Genomic DNA, 22,238 nt, shown 5'->3' on the forward strand with positions numbered 1-22,238 from the left:
TTAAGTCACACCACCTTTCAACTCTAGCCAAGGAATTTAAGATGTTAATTCCCTCTAATTGGAGAAATCTTATTTTCAGCCCCAAGCAGGCCCCTTATGGTCATATGATCTGCACACATGACCCACACACATGGCCTTTTGTCCCCCACTCTTAATGCTAGATTAGTTTTGAAGTGTTACATAAGGGTTAAAGTTAGGCAAATGTCACTGAGTTTGGATAATTGAATGAGAAGTTGACATATAGTAGTTCTCCTATAGCAGATGTTGCTAAAATCATGTACATAGGACTCAGAGAGGGTAGTGATCAGGATGACACAGTTGTCTTAAAATGGTAAGCAGTTGTGTAAGAAACAGTTAGCATCCAGCTGAAACATGGAAAATGACCACTGGGAAACAGACAGTAGAAAAATTGATATATGGAAGAAAAAGTAAGGAAACAGTTTTCTAAAACTGTCAGTTTTAGATCTTAAAGGGGCCAAAGCAGCTTCTCTGGCAGGTACCCAGCTGTTATTTTAAGTCTATCCTAAGTAATCAAGTGTCAATTTATCATAAAAAAAAAATTAGATTAAAGTTTTGATTAAAACCTGCAGTGGTTTTGTTCCATTATTAGAACATCCTTCTGATTATTAAATTATTGGTATCAAGCCAATGTCTCTCTCTGTATCTTTGTGCAGGTAACATTATTAAAATTAAAAGAAATTTTTGACATTGAATGAAATTTGTTTCTAATGTGAAGAGGGTTGCTCATAGTCCAGATCACAGAAAAATATCACAAACTCTGCAGCTGTACAAAGGTTGTTAACCTGTTGTAGCTCACAGCTTTGGTTTTATGGGGCATTCACTGTATGGTCCAGTCTCATCAGCCATGTTTCCAGCAGTTAAGTAGGTGGAGACCAAACCACGGCTAAAAGTAGCAGGGATATTGGACTTATATTCATCAAACACAACTCCACTGAGGTGATAATGGTGCTTAGCCTCTGCTGGATGTGGAAGAAGGGAATTGTTTAACTCAGTTTAACTTGGAAAAACGGCTGACATTGTGTCTGTCTACTTGTTTTGATGTTCGTAGTTGCCAAAAATGGATTCTTGCAGCTTTAAAGTTTGAGCACTGTTCTTATCTCCTTTTTCTCTTCTTGTCAGCCATCATGTATGTGATGGGAGCACTGGGCCCAGCGGCGGGTTACCTGCTGGGAGGAGTCCTCATTGGCTTTTATGTGGACCCCAAGACTGTTGTCAACATTGACCAGAGCGACCCCCGCTTCATCGGCAACTGGTGAGAAATATCTTCTTTTTTTTTTTTTTAATCGGAGCCACTGTAGTCGGAAATTTAGTGATAATCCCAAAACTATCTTTCCAGTACAAAAGTTTGGATATATAAATATTATATTACTGTAAAATTTGTCCCATCGTCAGTAAATCCTATGAAAAGACCAAAAATCAGCTCCATTGTTTCCAAAAACTATTAACAACACATCAGTGAGCCACAGTGTTGCCCTGGGCTGGGCTGCCCTGTCCTTCATTGTTCCTTCGTGGACGTGTAGTTTATTTTGACACAAATACTGACTACAGCACCAAATATGGATTGATCCGCCACTGAAAATAGTCTCAAAACAAATGCACTGTTTCTTCTCATAAGTAAAGTTTGTTAATAACTACAGAAACCAGATACTTTAGGAGCCTTTAAAAAAAAAAAAAACAATTAAACTATATATTTGTGAAGTGTGAAAGATTAATGATTTAAGTTGGAACCAGTGGTTTGAAGCTGAGAGATGGGCAGAAATGATTGTAAAATCAATGAGATTTGTTGCCAGCCTTATCTTTTAAGAAAATATTACCAGTCTGTTCAATGCATCACTAAATAAAATATTGTGTAAAGTTTGAAAAGTTCACTGATTTTTTTTCACTGTTTGATTGATGAAGCTACAGACACATTACGGTCAGAACTGAGGCTGGAATTAAAGGCCTAATTGAAGCTAATTTGAGATTAAAATGTTTTCATTTATTCAGTATTAAAAGTGCCATTTTCCTATTGTGTACTCTATCTGTAATGATGTAGCTCCAGTGGTTGACATCTCATAACATGAACAGACACATTACCTTCCCCAAAAATTAGTAAAGGGTTTCTATAAAGGCAGATTATGCTTTGTTTCTGCTCATTTCTGTGTTAAAAGTGTGATTATTGAAGTTGGTTTCACCATGCATGAGAGAGAATCAACCACATCTAAAATTATACTGTGGGAGGGACATTTTACAAATCAAGAATCTACCAAAAATGCAGCATCACTTTGAACGCATTAGATGCATGTGTGCTCTTTAGGTCACATTTTTGTGCACATCTTACCTCTATCTGTAAATCTGTTGGTGTGTGAGAGATGCAGTTAGTCATCTATTTGCAGATCTCAGTGATGCAGTCTTCTAACCGACAACATAACCTGTGAATCACCAGCCAACAGCTGCAGGCTTCCTACATGAATTATAGGTGATGGTAGCGGGAAGAGGATGGATGAGTGTACCAGTGATTATTATTGATTTATTTATTTATGTGCCCACTAATGAGGCAAAGAGATAAAATAATACCAAGTCCAAACTGACTTTTTGACGGCGTGGACTAACCTGAGGTCACCTCTTGATGACACTTTGATGAAACCTTACTTAATTTCCTGTATTTTGAATATTTCATTTCAATCCCCTCTCGTCCGTCCAGGTGGAGCGGGTTCCTGCTGTGTGCCGTGGCCATGCTGCTGGTCATCTTCCCCATGTTCACCTTCCCCAAGAAGCTGCCGCCCCGACATAAGAAGAAGAAGAGGAGGAAAAAGCTGAGCCTGGACGACCTGTCTAGTGACGACGACGTCCTCAAGGAGAAGACCAACAACAAGAACCAGACGGTCACCTCCTCCATGGGCTTTGGCAAGGACATTAAAGGTACCAGCAAACACTGCAACGTATCGGGAAAAGGCTGCTGATGTCACTAATGATGAGGTCAGACATAAATGGAGTGTTTCTCAGAGTTGTGAGTTGGTTCTATCCTTAAAGATCAGACACGTTTGATGTTAAAATACGAGTCAAGCTGGTCAACATCTATGATTACGGTTTACGGTCACGTTCTGACAACATCCCCGCCCTGCTCTCAGCTGTGATACCATGCTTCTGATTTGGGTCATAGGTAAATGTTGAACAAAACGTTTAGAAACTCTCTGATGTGAACTGGTTAATTTATTAATTAGTCAGTTGACAGAAGATTAATTGCAAGCTATTTTTGATAGGCAATTAATTGTTTTGGGTCTTTTTTTTTTTTTTTTTTAAATTGCCAAAATTTGCTTCTTTTTTCTAGTTGTCTACAATAAACTGAAAATGTAACTGAATATTTTTGGACTGTTGGTCCGACATTTTTCACTGTTTTCTAACATTTTATAGACCAAATGATTAATAATTATGAAATGATTGATCTGTAATCAGTAATGAATATACAGTAATGAGTGCTCATTCTGTACTTATCAGTGAATACAGTGGACTGTTGCTCCTGAACAGCAGCAAGAATTTAAAGGAGATAATACAAAGGCAACAAGTAGAGGCTGATCCTTCCTTTGTTTTACATAAAGTATTTGTAAGTTTTTGCTGTTGCTACATAGCTAACATTAGCATGTACAGCTATTTACTTACCAGTCTAGAAGAAACATTGTGGGTTCAGCATCAAACATCTTTCCTTTACTCACCAACTGTCTACAGAGGTGGATCTATTTCTATCACTTCTTTTCCTCTCATGAAGATAGCATGCTAACCAGCTATCCCCGTTCCAGTCGGCCCGTCTCGCCAGTTTCCGATACCATGTCACTGTAGCGTTCAGTCCGCCCTGAAGAAGCAGCGCTGCTTAGAGGATGTATTATAACCTCTTGTATTGTAGATGCAACAATGACTGAAACACTTGGACATGTAAGTAAACGGTTGAAAATGCTAACGTTGGCTATGTAGCAATAGCAGAACTTAAAAATAGCTCCTTCAAGTACTTTACAAGGTGACCTTGCAGCGTTCGATTAATCAGGACATCAAGCCAGGACAGAGGGAACTGTTAAGAACTGATAAATTCTTTACAACAAACAAAAATTCAACCACACCTTTGTCCACCCCCCATCTTTCCTTTCTTTCAGACCTGCCCAAAGCAGCAGTGAGGATCCTCAGCAATGTGACCTTCTTGTTCGTTAGCCTGTCCTACACGGCAGAAAGCGCCATCGTCACCGCTTTCATCACCTTCATCCCCAAATTCATTGAGTCTCAGTTTGGCATCCCGGCTTCCAATGCCAGCATCTACACCGGTGAGATGAATTACACAACACTTTGTTTCAAAGCAGCAAAAACACATTTTTCCAAGTAAGCTCATGATTTGATCAAATGTCTGATCCAATCTGATGTCTTTATTCTGATGTCTGGATGTCTCCACCAATCATGAGTCCTACATTTACGGCCCTCATTAAATCAAAAGCAGGATTTGTTTCTCATGAAACCATACCTTCTCCCCTCCTCTGCCTTCTCTTCTGAGCTCCCATGTAATATTTCTACAGCAGCACAGACAGGATGCAGACAGACCAGAGTATCCACACAACACCCAGGACTTTAATTTCTGTCTGTTCAGCGTTGCTCTGCCAGTTTTATCTGAGAGCAGAGCAGGAGAGGCTGTCTGCCCATCACTGCGAGCCAACACACATTAATAATGAAGACACTGCTGGTCTTCAAATGAAGGGGGCACCTGGGACACTGAGCTAGAGCACTGAGTGCATTACACACACATTTGGAAACACACACACACACACACACACACACACTAAAACGCTCTACATACACTCACAATTACGTGCTGAAACACATGGATGCTTAAACAGGCATATAGGCTAATGTATTACTGGCAATTCAATTCATGTAGCTTGCTAAATTTTACATATAGAACTCTTTAGCCCCTTTTCCACCGATCAAAAAACGCACTTAGACTCTCTAACATCTAGCTTGTCTCAGCAATGGAAAAGGGAACAATTGCCATTTACACCCAGGTCAAATGACGTTGCAGTACACGCAGGTATTTATCGGCTACAGATCCGATAGGCAGTGATGTAAATACAACACTTGGGTGAATGTCTTCTGTAGACAGACACAGATCTGTCACCAGCATGGTGCTGTTAGCCCCGAAATAATTAAAAAAAAATACACAATCACTGATCGAAGCGTCTCACATGGAGGCTCCGACACTGACAGGAGCTCCAACCCGGAGATCTGACAAGACAGATCCGTTTTAGCAGTTCGCACGCCGGCTAGCAGCTCACTCTCTCTCCACTGCGTCTGTGTGTGTGTGCTGTATGCATGTGATGACATCGCTCCTTGCAGTTGTGTGTGTCCTCAGTCCAAACAGAAAGGTAAACTTGACTAGCAGTGGAACATGACAATGTTATTTTACGTTATCCGCACATTTATAATTTAAATATGGGGATAACACACATTTTCAGACAGTTTCCCCTGGAAGGCCTTTACTACGTTGCACTCCCAATCCAACCGTGAAAAGGTGTGTGTGTGTGGGGGGAGGGGACTTCTAAAACTATCTGACCGTACTGCCCTACAAAGGCAGAGTGCGGTATAGACAAGTAGAAGTAGTGAAGGTGTGTGTAGTTGCTGGGTTTTGCCATTGCTGGTCAGCATATGACAAACAGTTCAGACAGATTGGCAGCTTAAGCCTGACACACTGAGGCTACGTCCACATGTACTACGATCTCCATCCACACTAACACACATGAAAACGCAGAGTATGTCCCAAGATGGCCACCGTACAGAGGATTAACCTTTTGATTTGGATCACAACACGACCTCTCTTCAGACACCACCCATGATTTTGTTGGTAGAGCTGAATATGGTATTCTTCTTAAATGGTCAAGAACACTACGGCAGCGCAATGCTATACATCACCATTTAAAAAGAGGCGTCTGGAGAGAATTATTAATCTGTGAACAACCAGGAACATATTCATATTTGTAAAATGATCATCGTCTCAGACATCTGAGACCTGTTGTTTTTACATTAGAGACACCAGAGGTGTATGACAGCCTTACAGAGCCTCATTAAAGAATAGGTAACATCTTTGTTGACACAGTCGAGCTCATCTGTGTGTCACAGATGTTAAACGGCCCCACCTCAGAGGAGTGCAGCATCGTGTCACAGAAACCTTCAGTCCTTCAGGAGCATATCTTAAGGCGACAGAGCCGCTCAGAGCCTGATAAGCTGAGAGGACTGTGGCGCTCTGCTCTGACCTGATGACATTTTCTGGTGATGGTGGTTTATTTTGGTATACTGCAGCTGCTGATAGCGAAAAGCATTTCCACATTAGGAAGTTTACTTTTCTCTGTTGGTGGACACATTTGCAGTTGGTAATATCATCCATGACATAACATTTTCAACTAGAGCTTATAGCTTCCATTTGAAAAAGACGCTGTCATCCAGACTTTAGACGGCAAGCAAAAGCATCTTTTTGTTTCTCGTTTTTGGCTGTTTGTCCTCAGAATTAATTTTTCAAGAGTCTAATTACAAAATAAGGCCTTTGATAAAAAAAAAAAAGATTTTGATTGCTGGTGTCAAAAGTGCAGCACGGCATTAGTCACATGTGGAGGTGCTGTGAGTCATCTGAACTTTCAACACAAAAAGTTCTGTATTTGGTAGCTGGATTTTAAAAATGTTATAATGCTGAAACTTCCATTTCTATTGTTTTTATATTGTTGTCCAAACAAATTCCATCTTGGAGGACTTTTGTTATCAGAAATGTTTTCGTGTGTTTACAGTTACATAACTGTCTCATCTGTAGGTGGAGTGGGCTGGTGGAGCCTCTGATTAAAACTGCCACTGCACATATTTTCATACTATGCCAACCTCTTGTGAGTGAAATCAAATCATTCCTTTGGGAACCTGCTCATGGATTGTCTCTGTGGAGTGTGACTGTGATTTGGTGGCTGAGTGGGTAGAGCAAAGCATTAGCACCCACCCACCTGTGCCAGGGTTTGTGGTTCTATTCCCTCTGCAGATAAATCCTTCTGTGTCCCAGCTTTGTTTCGAGTCTCGTCCCATTGTTTAGAATTTGTCCTGGATTATGTACCAATACCAGGAGGCCATGCTCAGTGTTTCTGCATAATTTTCAGTTAATGAAAGGGAGATGAGAGGTCTGACGGTGCATCTGTCTCTTCAGATTTTCATCTGTTTTGCACGGACAGGCTTTTCCTGGAAAGACAGATTTGTTGCTGCCCATTTAGCCAAGGACTTCCTAAATGTATTTTAGGCCAAATTTCCCTGAACTACAAAAGCTGTTCCATTGGCTTCATCTTTTCTTACAGAGACAGAATTCTCAAGCTCAGGCAAGGATTTGCACAGAGGGAAATTGTCTTACTTGGCAGTGTATTAGTAACGTCAGTGAACTCCACACCAGATTGATAATGGACGAAAACAGAAAGCTGCACAACATTATCTAACACCTACTGAAAAGGCACCGACTCTGCCTGGGTTAGAGGCTTCGCTCCCTTCGGGGGCCACCCACACTGAAAAAGTGTGCTGTCATGGTAATGCACGGCTGCCCGGAGGCGGCTGTTGTTGTGATTGCTGCATTTTCTTTAGGATTTGTCTTGTCATCGAAGACAGATTGAAAGCTGCAAAGACCGCAATTACTCAATTTATAGCTGATTCAACTTTTACAAGTAGAGGTTGAATAAACTCGTTGAAAGAATAACAAATAACTTGCCTCTCTTACTATATATATTACAAATATATATATGTAGCTGTTTAGTCCCTTGCAGTTAAACACCAGGTAAATTCTAAGAGCTCTTAAAGGCCCTAAAAACCTCAGTTTCTCAATCAGCTTCTAACTATGATCGTTGGGGTCCTCACCACATGAACACACAAATTGACAAATTTAACAGTTTTGCTTCTTTCACTTGAGAGACTTCTGTCTTCCTGTATGTCTGTGCCCTTCTTGCTGGTTTTAAATGGACAGAGCTCATTTGGACAGTACTTGAGTCAAATTCTAATGACATGACATGATGTCTAATGATGTCTAATCACACTTACCCCGATGAAGCAGATTAGCTTAGTTAAGTGTTTTCTCCAACTTTAACTTTTATTGTCCTTACACGCAAATGCAAGAAGGAAGAAATTTGGAAATTCTAGCAGAATTTCAAATGGTATGTATTCCAAGTTTAAGATCTTTCTTGGAGAAGACCTGAGGGCCAAAGCATCATCCGTACATATGGAGCCAGAGCGTGGGACCATCTTTTCCTGCTCATAAGTCTGTTAACCAGTGATCAGCACCTCATTACATCCCTTTGTGTGTGATATTTCTCCCATTATGTATTCCAAACACACCAAACTAGTCAAACTGACCTATGCAATGTCATAACATCTAGAATATTACGTTTACATTTACATTTACTCATTTAGCAGAAGCTTTCAGATAAAGATCAGGTAAAGAAGTGAACTGATAGAGCATTGTAAGTGTTAATCAGGCATGTTTTGGTGTTAGAGGCGTTAGGAAAGGAGGTTGCTCTCGGAAGAAATTAGTCTTCAAGAAATTCTTGAAGATAGACAGGGACGCTCCTGCTCTGATAGCGTTCGGTAGCTTGTTCCACCATCAGAGAACAACAGACCTTGTGTGCAGGGATGGCAATGCCAGACCACATCCCTTGGAGGAATGTCGCTATTAGATTGTTTGCTGCTAGTCAGACAGTGTGCGGGATTTGCCACGGATTTGAATATCTCACAAATAGGTTTTAAGGATAAGATACAGAATACACAATAGACTAGTGTCATAGCTATTGAAGGAAACACATTTTGTCTTTTAAAGTTCAGTTAATGGATTTTATGTTAGCATCACCTGCATATTTTCACACTCAAAAGACATATCTTTGATTTGGAGTGGAGTGTGTATCCACCTGGTGAATGTAATATCCCATATTCACCCTCCTTTTGGCTATGGTTTGGTCTCCAACAACTCCTGAGAAAAGTGTCTGGCTGTGTAGCTGCTAGATGTTTGACTGTCTTCACCAGCTTGTCTCTAACGTTGTCTGTCACATTAATATAGAAGATAATAATCAGTGGAGTTTTGAGAGGGACATACTGTAAAACTATTTAACTAGGTTGGAGAACTAGCTAGCTGCCCTCAGTGTAAGATGATTTGATATAAATGAAAGCATTCTATGGATCAGCGAGTTCTCTGAATTCTTAATAATAAGCCTTTGTCCTCCCTCCAGGCGTAATTATCGTACCCAGTGCCGGCGTCGGCATCGTCCTGGGCGGCTACATCATCAAGAAGCTGAAGCTGGGAGCTCGCGAGTCGGCCAAGCTGGCCATGATCTGCAGCGGAGTCTCACTGCTCTGCTTCTCCACACTGTTCATCGTGGGCTGTGAGAGCATCAACCTCGGAGGAATCAACATCCCCTACACCACCGGGTGAGGAGCCATGAGGGGGAGGGGTAGAAACTGGGAGGGTTCACTTCAGGGAAATGGTGGGTTGTCATGCATCACTGCTGACGAGGAAGAACTGCTACACAGCAGCCTTGAGGATGCACTGTTCAGTGTCTTATCTGAATTGAAAATTTACACAGGGTGTCGGTGTGTGATTTTTATTGTGCGGGACAGAGCGAGGCAACCAATCACACTCAGAGGAGAAAGGAGAGAAGGGAAAGAAAGAAGAAAAAACAGACACAAGAAAGAGATAAACAGATGGACAGTAAAGGAGGAGTTTAAAAAAACGCTCAAAGAGAAAAAACACAGAGGTCAGAGAAATAGCTTTGGTGACCATTGTCATCTCACCACATATCTGTTTCTCCTTTGTCTTATTCTTTGTGAGTGCTGTAACCTGTCCTCTCTAAAACCCCAAAACAAACGGGACATCTGCCCCAACTCATTAATATCCTGGATACAGCTGGGTGTCTGGGTTCTCATGTGTGTTGTTAGTCCATCCATCCATCCATTTTCTGCCACTAATCCAGGGTGGGGTCATCAAGCAAGGTGGCCCAGATGCCTCTCCCCAGCAACGTTTTCCAGCCTCTCCTGGGGGATCCTGAGGCGTTCCCAGGCCAGATGAGATCTATAATCTCTCTGATGTGTTGTTGGCATGCAGCAAGGTCCGGGGCTGAAAAATGAAGCCGACACTGAAGTGCAGTTCCTCTAATGACCACTAGAATCTGGCTCCAACAGTCAGTCAATCCCCATAGACTCCCATGTTAAAATGTCCAACTTTACAGCAGAAATGTTTACAGCCTGGTACAAGAAGCGGTTTAAGTCTCTAGAGCTAATTTCCTTCTTCATGACAACTGTATAACTCACCTGTTTACATTTTATTGAGGCTTAAAGTTATGTGTAACTGAGGGCGTGGCCACTTTGAGTGACAGGTTGGTGAGCGTATCCTTGCCACAAACCACCATGCACCGAAGTCTCAGCTCCACATGCGCCCCTCCTCTTTGCCCATTTTTGGATTAGCCAGGAGTTAGGCGGAATCAGGTACTGCCAAGATGGCGACAGTGGGCAGGTCACTCTGAGCTTCTAAATCGCTGTTCAGAACCCTGTGGGTGACGTCACAGAGGCTACAACCATCTTTATTTACAGTCTATGGCTGTCGGTGACCCCGGTGGTCCCATACCAGTTGGATATGCTGCAAGACTTTTGAGCCTGTCTCACATACACCTTCCTCCTGCTGTCTGTAATCCTTAGAGCATCAAATGTGGATTAATCCACCAGTGAAAATAGTCCCCAATGAATGCAGTTTAAGTAACATTTACTTACTAAAAAGAAAACAAAGACACTTTATTTAATGAGCTGTTTTTTTTTTAAACATTTTTGTCTTCAGTAGGAACCAGTGGGCTTTGAGCTGAGAGCCACAGAAAGGGTTAATGGATTTTACACATTGTTGGTTTTGTTTTCCTCTTTCACTGACAATAACAAAAATATAGAAAAATGCCAGCCTTATCCTCTAACATAACTTGGCTAGCTTTCTAAAAAAAAAAAAAGCAACTGTAAAGCAAACAAAAAGGCAAATAAGTACAATAACAGAATCACTGACTTGGCATTAATATTTAGAAGCAGCTTTCAACATGGTTGACCATTATCATCCACTACAGTCTACTGATTCTAGGTGACAGCCAGACGCCACGTTGCACTGGGTCTTGTCAGGGCTAATACAAATAAAAGAAGATCTCAAATTTTGTTGCTTGCACATACACTTGTACCAATCTGTTATTGTTGATCTTTTTTTTGGGCACATATTTATGACGTCTAAAGATTTTCCTGCTTTAGCCATTTTTGAAACACGTCCTTTGGGGTCTGTATTCTCAGATCTACTCGTAATCCCAAACAGGGTTTTTGGAAGATTTTTGTTTAAATCAGAGACAGCCGTTTCATGGCAGCTTGGCCTTTGTCGTATTAAATCATTTCCCGGCACTGACAAAGTCAGTGGTAGTTTTTATCGACCCATCTGTGGCCGACGTCAGGGAGGAAGCGAGTGTTCAGATCAGTGCAGGATAACAGACAGCGAGCCAGTAAATGGAGGCGTTTTCTTTTGGACGGAGAGTCCCTGAGAGCGATTACATGGCAACGATGGAAAATGTCCAAGGACAGCTTGGAGGAGAGGACCCTTGGCTGACTGCCCTCTCTTTTTCTCTGTTGTGCTTCTCCCTCTGGTCTTTTTGATTTTACCCTGTCTGTCTGTCTGTCCGTCCGTCTCGCTATGCTGTCTTCATCTTCGGTACTGTTTCTAAATTCCCTTTTTTTTGTTATTTTCTCTTTATTTCATTATCTCTCGTTTTTCCTCTTTCTCATCCCTCGTCCATCGCTCTCTCTTCTTCCTTATCTTTTCATTTCTTCATGCCCTCCTCTCGCCTTTCTTTCTTTTTTTACCTTCATTGTCCTCCCCATCTCTCATCTTTGTCACTCACTTCCTCCTTGTCTCTCATCTTTCCTTCTGTTTTCTCCATCTTGTTTCCGCACATATCTCTTCATTATTGTCCTTTTCCTTCTGTCCTTCTTCATCCATCATCTTATTTTCTCTTTCTCCCTTGTCTTCTATCTTCTCGTTTTCCCTCCCTCCTTACTTTTTTTTGCTGATTTTTCAGTGTCCATTAAGCACTTTTACTAAGTCAATATCAGTTAAAGTCGCTGCTTGTTCTCCGGTTCATTAATGTTTTTTTTTAGCCATGCTGTGTGTCATTTGGCTCCAGTGATGGCGGTATTGGATGCTTGGTCGTCTGTTTGTGCATTTTGAAGTATTTGAAAAATCTAAACAACCATAGATTGGCATGAAATTTAATGCAGACATTTCACAGCAGCATAAAAAAAAAACTAGTGGCCAAATTCCTTCCAGCCTGAGCTGTCATTGTAGATCATTGGTAACAAAGCATGTTATAGGGCAGGGGTCGTGTGCAGTTGATTTCCAGGTTTTGTAGTGTTGGAGTTGCACAGTAAAGAAAATATTCTGATTTATTTCTAATAATTATTTCATATCTTTACACTCACATCACACAGATACCACAGTATTTATCGTTTTCTGCTTTATTTCTGAGCAATTTTCACAATTTCAACTTTGTGAGACAAATCATTGTTTGTTTGGTTAGGTTTTCATGGCTGATGGCTCAAAATACTACATTACCCACAAGCCTCAGCCGGTTATGGAGAAAATCCATCCAAAACTGACCCAGAATCTGAAATTGAACTGATTTTAAACTGCTGAATGTTTTATCAGGTTTCTACAAACTGTTATCTTTAGCTTCAGCTTCATAGTTGAAGGTGGACCTGAGATTTTATTGATGACCACACTCAACTATAAACAGTCTGATTATTCAGCAAATATCCCCAACTAAGACTTAATCTTTGCCACTAGTGATCTTGCAAACAATAAAAGTAAGTGAGTTTTGAAATGCAAAATCTAAACTGCTGATTTTCTCGTCCTGTTTTCTCTCTGCAGACCGACTCTCACCATGACCCAGAGGAACCTGACAGGAGGTTGTAATGTGAACTGCGGCTGTAAAATCCACGAGTACGCTCCGGTCTGCGGCTCCGATGGCATCACATACTTTAACCCCTGCTTGGCCGGCTGCAGCAGTGTGGCCAATGATAGCTCCGGGGTAAGTGCCAGGGATAAATGACATACATTATTTAAATTTAGGATACTGTCACTTAATTCAACTAAAATTTAAAGTGCAGAGGCCGATAGAAGCTGCTAGTCTTCTTGATGATTATCTCACTTGCTTACAGTGGTGAATTAATGGCCTGAATAATATCACATTGAAGTCAAAGTCTCTAAAACTCCATACACATATCCCTCTGTGCTCCAGATCCGTAACTACTCAGACTGCGCCTGCGTCCAGAGTCGGCAGGTCATCACGCCGTCGTCCAGCGGTCAGGGCAGCAACCAGCTCCAGCTGGTCATTGTCAAGACCTATCTGAACGAGAATGGCTACGCCGTGTCAGGGAAGTGCGACCGCACCTGCAGCACCCTCATCCCCTTCCTAATCTTCCTCTTCATCGTCACACTCATCACTGCCTGTGCCCAGCCCTCCGCCATCATCGTCACCCTCAGGTACGACCGTCTAAAGATCAGCTGGTTCTCTGTTTTTCAAGAGGATCCGTAAATGAGGGATTCTCATCAGGAACAATCACAGACTGATTATGATTGTTTTTCAGCAGGATGTCCTCCATAAAAAATCTTTAATTTCCCAAAACAAACCTTAACACTATTTTAATTTATCTGAACATTGGAATTTAAAGTCAGATTTTCAACATAAACATTTTTACTTCTATTTTTTGTCCAAATGAGTTGATCTTTAGCAGAAAAGTCATATTCATAAAATCACAACACAATTCTTACCTCTTCTTTTACCCCTTTATATTTCACTGGTTTTCAGCTGAAAACCGAACACTGTTTATAGAAAGAAATCAATTGAAAACTGAATATTTAGTCTTGAGTGTTGAGTATTGTTGTGATTAAGTTCATATTTTAAGAAGAATTTAACAACTTTCCTGAAAATAGTCCATGTGTTGCTTATAGCCCTTTACTTTCACTTTTCACCAAAGTCCAAAAAATGAAAATGAGAGGATGGAATGGAAATAAGAGCTTTAAATTTAGATTTTTGATCTCTGCAAACATCCTGAGGTCTTGTCATGAAGCCACTGACTTTAGCAGAGCTGGAAAAATAAACCTGGAGTTATCATTAACGTAGGACCCAGATTATATGTACAAACAACTAATTTTAAAGTGTTTCTTTGCAACTGTTTCACTTTGAATGTTAACCTCAAATAGACAAGTTGATAGTCTGTCTGTGGAGGTTGAGATAACACACATCTTCTCTTGCCCCAACTTTGGCATAATAACAAAACCATGTTATTTTTTATTTGGTAAATCCTGTGCATCTGGCTATCCCTGTAGTTGGAAACAGCCAGTAACAGATCCTCTGTTTGGTTGTCTTGTTCTGCAGGTCTGTAGCGGAGCAGGAGAGGCCGTTCGCTCTGGGAATGCAGTTTGTTCTCCTCAGGACTCTCGGTGAGTAGAATCACCTCAGGACAAAAATGGTGACAGAGGATTTCAGTGTCCGATATTTTCACTGGGTTCTGTTTGACATGGAGAAAAAAAAGTCTTGATTAAAAGGGAGAATAGCTGAGAAGATCGGTGTCAATCTTTTTAAAAACCTGTATCAGCATAGGCGTACCAGAGGAAGACGAGCGTCAGCTAAACGCACTGGCTGTAAATAAATGCACCACACGTCCTGTAACTGCTGACCGATGGGCTGATTGAGCGTTAGGAAATGAGATTTTGTCTTTTTAATGCCTCAACATCACTGTTCTCTCGAATCAGGAGTGAGGAGATCCATTGGGTTCGATATTTAGGGGACTTCCAGAAAGCTGCTGTCAAGACGGGTTACAGACTTGCTGTGGAGCGTTTGAAAGACGTGGTTTTGAAAGATGCTGGAGTTTTGCATTATGGGAATTGGATCCAGCATTTGAGCTTATTTCTGCAGTGTTGATCCTTATTTTCCAACAACTTTATTGATGTGCAATGCTGAGTCACTGGAGTCTTTTCTCACGGAGATGATTTAGATTTCCTCAGTTTGGTCAAATTCTGTCGGAATTTTAATTTTCCTGTTTCTCTCACTGTCCTTCTTTTTTTCACTCTTTTTCTCCACTGTTCTTTTTTATCTTTCCCCTTTACTTAATCCTCTCTTATTTCCTTCCCCTCCCTCTTGTCTTTCCTCACTCTATTTCTTTCCACTTTCTCCTTTTTATTCACTTTTTTGTTGTTTCTCTCTTTCTTCCTCTGTCATGTTTTCTCTCTTCCTCTCTTCTCTCTCTGTCTTTTCCCTCTTTTCTCCACTCAGCCTACATCCCGACACCCATTTACTTTGGCGCCGTCATCGACACCACCTGCATGTTGTGGCAGCAGGACTGCGGCGTCCACGGCTCCTGCTGGGAGTACGACGTCACCTCCTTGCGCTTTGTCTACTTCGGCCTCGCAGCCAGCCTCAAGTTCCTCGGCTTCCTCTTCATCTTCCTCACCTGGTACTCCATCAAGTACAAGGAGGAGCGGGTGGAGCGCTGGCTCAAGCGCCACCTGTCGCCCGTCGACACCGTGGGCAGCCTCGTCTGCCACCCGGGTGGCCACAAGGGCCACGCCCGCACCCGCTCCTGCCCCGTCAACATCCCACGAAGCGACCCCAACACACTGCCTGCTAACGCTCCGCCACGCGCCGGCGCCCTCAACCGTGGCGTCAGCACCCAGAGTTGCCCTGGCAACGAGCTAAAAGCAATAACTCCAACCCCTCCAGGTGTGCCATCACCCGCAGCGACAACCGCCCCCGCGCCGGCCCAGTCGCTGGAACATGTTTCGGTGCGAGTCTGAGTTTTAGACACGGCGGGCGATGAGGCAGGTCTCACTGACATCTCTTTTATTCTGAAATCTAGCCAGTCGTCAGGTGGAGGTCCTGCTGTCATCTCAAAACTCTTATGGCTAGTAAAACGCTCAGAACAGCTTCTCAATTTTGCCTGCACCACCAAAACCATTAACTGGAGAGTCCGGATTTATTCTCAACCTCCAGATGACAGGTGGGGTGATGAAAAGTCGAACTCATGTGGGGACCGCCCGGACCTGGAGACCCTTCTCTGACACCAGAAATCTGCTTGGTTGGTGAAAATGTTGAAAGTGGGCCAGGTGTTTTCTTTGTTACCCACCAGCCACTGCAGCAAGCGAACAAAGGCTTTGCTTCCCTCGCTCGGGACAGTGGAGAGTTCATCGCTCATAAACCCCAACTCCCTCCCCCCACCCACTCTCACACACACACACACACACACACACACACACACACCCACACACCCTCGGCAATACGTGCCTTCTGTCACCACGGTCCTCACATGTATATTACATGTACAAACACACCCACACTGGACGTCTCTCAGACTGTGGTCACCCTGTAGGAACGAGACTGATCTGAACAGATACCTCAGCTTCACCGGTCCTCCCGCTTCCCCCCTTTCACTTCTCGTCTGTATGCTTCTTCTTCATTTGTGTTTTTTATTTCTGCCCCCTCATGTCATTCAATTTTTTTCTCCGGACACCGCATATCAGAAAAAAAAAAAAAAAAAAAAAACCCTATGGAAATGTGATACACTGCAAGTGTTAAGAACTGGAAACCGATGGCATGGTGCTATGTAAAAAAAAAAAAAAACAATGTTTAGCGTCCATTTTTTGTTATATTTGTTTTTTTTTTTGTTTTGTTTTTTTTTTGTCTTTTTTTTAAGAGTTAAAACATTTGAAAAGAACCCAAGTGGACAACAGGTCACTGGGCTAAGCAGCTTGGCATGCACAGAATGCATTCCTGTCCGATGCAAGGCCTTTTGTTGCTCCCCTGACACAATGACACGTAGTATTACTGCTGGAAGTCGGATTGTTTGGCTTTTGCCAGCTACATACAATGCATCCATATATCCGAGCTGTTCCCTCACCCGCCCTCCTGACTGGCACCCTGATAAGTGGTTTAACCTGAAAAGAACAGGATCGGCATTTTCCTCCTGACCACATTCCTGGCTGGACGCGTCGCTGGGATCCTCCACACGGCTGGAAGAAAAAAAAAAAAACCATGCTTGGAGAAGTCTTTTTGAGGTTGGACTTGGAAAGCGCACTGCCTGTATTTGAATGAAAGATACAGCCAATCATGTACCAACAGCAACACCAACATCTGTACTAAACATGTAGGACGACAAGTAGTCGACCGTCATGTAGAGGTCATAGTGTAGTCGTCTGTTCTCCACAAATGAAAGCTGCTGGTGAGTTTTGAGAAGAATCCTGGATAGAAAGTTAGTTTCTGGTCCCGCGTCCAGATGTACTACCAATGATTTATGGGTAATGACCTTCTTGCCTGAAAGAATAAGATGTGCCGTTTTCTTCACCACATGCCAGGCCAGACAAAGTGTGGAAAGTAAAAAGAAGGCAACAGTTTTCAAGTTTATTAAAATCACAGGGAAAGGCTACTGATCACTGCAGCTAATGATTGTTTTTTTTTAAATCTATAAATCTACTGATTATGCTTTAAAATTAAACAGTTAATTGTTTGATTAAAAAAACAAAAAAAAACATTTTTTTTAAGTCAAAAACAGTGAAAAATGCCCGTCACAATTTCCCTGAGCCTGAGGTGACACCTTCAAATGCATTTTTTGTTCAGAGAAAAGCAGCAATTCTTTGCATTTGAGACACTGAAAGTGTTAAATGTTTAGTGTTTTTGTTTGTTAAATGAGTTTAATAGATTATCAAAAATGTTATTGATTATGTTTATGTCTGTTTACTTATATTTTTAAAACTAGATTGCCCCCAGGCAAGTCATTGTTTTGACAGTTTAGGCCGAGGAGTTGAAGAAATTCTTGCTGCAGTCGTTTCACAGTCATAACTGCACTATAAAAAAACTCTGTCGTATCAAGTCATTTTTTGTCTGTTATTGTTAGTCGTCTTAGAAACTAATGAACAAACTTTTGACAGAACAATCTCACCCCAAACTTCATTTCGTTGTGCGTCCTGGAGCTTTCCATCATATCAGATGGTCTTCCTCAGCGGGTGAATGCACAGTTGCCACAGAGGTGTCGACATGGTTAAAAGTCCTATTTTATCCGAACTCTTAAAGGATCCCACCACAAGATACATTTAGTAACTTGTGCTTAAGTGATCAGAAAAAAGGACATTTAAATAAAACCAATTCCATGAGAATTGGGCAGCATCTGTTGTTGAAGATCATGTGCTATGATCAAAAGCTCCACAACAGTCACTAAATGGAGCCTGGAGGAGACATTGTTTAGTCAGTTGCTGTTTCCGATAAATTATATTTGTGAAGTAAAAAAAAAAAAAAAAAAACTAAGAAAATTGTTGATTTGTTGAAATGATCTCACCTTTGAGACTCAATAACAGACAAAAACTTACTTAGATGTTTTTTAAGCAGTGGAGAAACATCACATTAGATATGAAAACCAAAATCCTTTAATTTAGTCAATTTTCAATGAGTGTCTGACATTTCAAAGAGGAATAATGAACCTAAAGAAAACAGGGAGAAATTCCTTTTTTTTTTATGTTTGAGTAGTTAAAATTCAACCACATTTAAATCTTATTCTAAAATTAGTTGGTACAATAGTGAAAGTTTGAGATTTAGCGGACTATGGAAACAAAGAAATGATAATGTAATAATTAGAATTTTATAAGAAACTAATAATTGTGAAATTGAAATACCAATATTTTACTTTGAAAACCATCTGTTTGAATTTACGTGGTTTGATTTTATTTTTCTGGTTCACAAAAAAAAAGAAAAAAAATGAGGTGTCTGGGGTTTCTTATAGTCAAATAGTTGAATTTGTCTTTGTTGGATCACATGACTAACTGGCCCCAATGTTCACGTTTGAAATTTTTTGAATGTTGAATTGGGGCTTCTGAATGTCACCAATTTATTCTGAGCAACCAGATTTTTTGAAAGTTGAATTTGCTTGATTTTATTAGATTAGTGTCTTGAATATTCAACATGTTGATATTTTTAGAAATCCTTTTGTGTTTTTGAAACTGCTCCTCTTCAAATAATTATACGGAACACATAAATTCAGACAAATGATTTTCAAAGTGAAATATTTCAGGGATGTAAATTAATTATTCACTAATGATTCACAGTCAAATTATCACTCAATCACACGAGCCAAATTTTGATGGCGATAGTTGATTCCACTGTTTGATTACTCTGTAAAATGAGGTGACGTTTTAAATGGTTGGGGTAACACAGTATTCATTTAAAGCAGTATTACCACTCATTTCCTAAAGAGCAGCCTCCTCGCTCACGATGGTCCGTGTTACAGAAATGTGAATCATCATATTTGTTACAGATTTCCCGTTGCACTGTTTTTTTTTTTTGTTTTTGTTTTTTTTTTGTCTCTTTTCTTGTTTATCCTGAATCTTCAGACCTCAGTGAAGACAGTGTTCAGGTCTGTGGTGCTGCCTGTGGAGGTTCAGTGTATACACATGCAACATGCAGTCGGGTTAGTCGCTGTCCTCTGAGGACACCTGCTGGTCACATGTGGAACAGCATGTAGAGAAACGAAGGCAAAACAAAAACACGAGAACAACCAAAACAGTTTGTTTATCAGGAAAAATCAAGTGTGGATAGTGAGGTGTGTGTCTCATGTAATCAGTATTTTTACATTTGAGAGCAGTTTTCTTCACATGTAGAGAAGCTGAACCAGTGAAAACTGGGTAATAAAGTAATCATTCAGGTCCAGTAGATCAACACTTAAACATTTCCAAAATCCTTTTTTTTTTTCTCAATTTAAAGTAGTTTTTAACCTGTTTAATTTGCTGCAACCAAACAAAAATATGATAAAACTTAATTAATCTTCCCTATTTTGCATTTCTAAGCAAAATACAAATATTTAATTAATAGTTTATAGCACATTTATAAGCAGGTGTAAGGACAGTAGTTTAGTATTTGTAGTTTTCGTCAACAATTGTAACTTCTCCTCTGAAGATATTTTATATTAGAGAATAACTAAAAGCATTTGATGCCATTGTTGATATCTGACAGTTTCAGCGATACTGACCGACTCGCTCAAAAAGTATAAAGAGGTTTTTATGTCGGTACACAAAAGGAAATAAAAACAACGCCTTGCTTGTCATGCCGCTGTGACTCGAAATCAAAAGGTCCATTTACATCTATCCTAATTTTATGTACTATTGCTTTTTAATTTTACATACAATCGTAAAATACAGTAAATCTTTCTCGTTGCAGCAAGTTCATTGTTTTTCATATTTGTGGGATAAATGAGTGTTTGAGGATTTTGGAAATGTCTTCAGAACAGCGTTGAGGTTTTTCAATCATAATTTAGAGGTTAACTGTGGCTCACATCTCTTTGGAAATGTAAAAACAACGATAACATGAGAGACACAAACTGGAGCTGATTTCTTTTCCTTTTTTTCTTTCTTTTTGATGACTTTCAAGGCTCCAGTCATAAAATGATAAATAAAAATCTAAATTTTGGTGCACAGATGTATATTAGAGCTCACGTTTTGTGCAAAAAGATGATTTTCTTTTTTTTTTTTTTTTTTTTTTTTTTTTGCAGTATCTAGATAAACTTTTAAGATCGGGGAGGGGTTGGACAATAATGATACACAGCAGTGAAGAAAAGTCTGAGGGACACAAAGAAACTACTTTTCAATAAACAATGACGGGGTGGGGTGGGGGTTCGGGGGGGTGTAGTCGGGGATCATCGTACGCCTGAACAAATAGCAGCGAAGAAGAAAACTTGACGCATGGTTTCAGTACTCAACACAGTAGAGACAGTAGACTTAGAGTAGACACATTAAACGACATTCCATTTTCATGTAAAGCCAGAACAACAACAACATACAAATCACAACTAACTCCTAACTGTGTCGGTCCGTGTTGTGTTAGTGAAGCACCGAGATAAATAACTCATCCACCTACTGTGCGTTCTGTTTCTCTGTGCCTACACTTCACATTTTCAAAACTGCTGTTTCCGTTTGTTTACGTGATGCGTAAACTGTTGAGCCGGTGTTGCCGTGTCAACCCAGAAACAATGAGGATGAAACGTTGAGGCCGTCTTTCCCATCCCTTCTTTGTAAATCTTAAAAATGTAGATCAGGGTTATACTTGTTTTTCCTTTAAAAACAACAGCTGCTGTAACACTTTGATGAGTTCACTTTTTTTAAATTTGATTTAGTGAAAATACAGTTTTCTCTTGGGCGTAGTTTACTAAAAATAACAGTATTAATAGTGTTGTTCTATATTTTTCTTTTTCTTTCTTCAACAAATCCCAGTCCAAAAGAAACAGTTTGTAGTTTGTCTCTGACTTCTCTCCTCTGTCTGGCTCCAAACATTCTCCTGCAGATGTAAATCTTTAAAAACAGTTCAAAAATATATAGTTTCACTTAAAAAAAAAAAAAAAGGCAAATTTATGTCCTAAAACAACTGGGCACAAGTTTTTAACAAGCGAGTAAAAACTGCATTTGTTGGGGACTACTTCCAGTGGTGGATTAATCCACATCTGCTGTTTCAGTGAGTGTTCGGTGCGGCAGGCAGCAGCAGGTATAAGATGCAGGTGGTCTCAGCGTTTCGTCCTCATGTTGTTGACTTTCTCTGACGTTTCTGTTGGTTTCCGTGCCGACACCAGCTCCAGGATTTTACCGCATCACTACCGTTTATCCTCCTCTGCTCGTCTCACATCCTCTTTTGGAGAGAAGGAGGCAGTTTACCTCCATGTTGTCGTTTCATGTAGTAATGTGGCATCATTTCCAGACTGTGATTACACACAAAGACTGAATCTGTATGAGCTCCTTCAGACAGATGTAGGTTGGTTTACTATCCTCTTTTTTTTCTTTTTTTTTATTATTACTATTGTATTTATTTCAAAAGGACAGTGTTTTTGACTGAAAGACCACAATAAATAGAGGCAACATGTAGATTTGTGGACACAATGTTTACAAATGCCTTGGATACTTGACTTTGGTCAATAAAAATGTGAAAAAATAATAAAACAGTATTACAGAAACTGTTGGTTTGTGGATTTCATTCTGTGTGCAAATGTCACGTTTGGTTTTTATGCAATGGTAAAGTTGACGTGTTGCTGGTGGTTTAAAATGGTTTCTTCTTTATGGAAACAAACTATTAACGTAATATTTTGAATCTTAACAAGTGAATTTCTAACCGCTG

At 40.5% G+C, this 22,238-nt stretch overlaps 1 protein-coding gene across 2 annotated transcripts in view; it reads left to right on the forward strand.

Annotated features, from left to right (window-relative positions):
* Nucleotides 1–22,077, forward strand: part of LOC111647060 (solute carrier organic anion transporter family member 5A1-like) — a 36,149-nt gene extending 14,072 nt beyond the window's left edge. For both annotated transcript variants that reach the window (XM_023396667.2, XM_023396666.2), the window contains exons 3-10: nucleotides 1,141–1,273; nucleotides 2,705–2,922; nucleotides 4,146–4,310; nucleotides 9,261–9,459; nucleotides 12,968–13,127; nucleotides 13,338–13,582; nucleotides 14,478–14,542; nucleotides 15,375–22,077. In XM_023396667.2, the coding sequence (XP_023252435.1) occupies nucleotides 1,141–1,273; nucleotides 2,705–2,922; nucleotides 4,146–4,310; nucleotides 9,261–9,459; nucleotides 12,968–13,127; nucleotides 13,338–13,582; nucleotides 14,478–14,542; nucleotides 15,375–15,895 (1,706 nt within the window). In that variant the 3' untranslated portion in view covers nucleotides 15,896–22,077. The remainder of the gene's footprint in view (nucleotides 1–1,140; nucleotides 1,274–2,704; nucleotides 2,923–4,145; nucleotides 4,311–9,260; nucleotides 9,460–12,967; nucleotides 13,128–13,337; nucleotides 13,583–14,477; nucleotides 14,543–15,374) is intronic.
* Nucleotides 22,078–22,238: the final 161 nt, after the last annotated feature.

This window comes from Seriola lalandi, unplaced genomic scaffold, assembly GCF_002814215.2.
Source record: "Seriola lalandi dorsalis isolate HSWRI2012SDOR001 ecotype SW California unplaced genomic scaffold, Sedor1 jcf7180002054982, whole genome shotgun sequence".
In the NCBI taxonomy this organism is placed as follows: domain Eukaryota; kingdom Metazoa; phylum Chordata; class Actinopteri; order Carangiformes; family Carangidae; genus Seriola; species Seriola lalandi.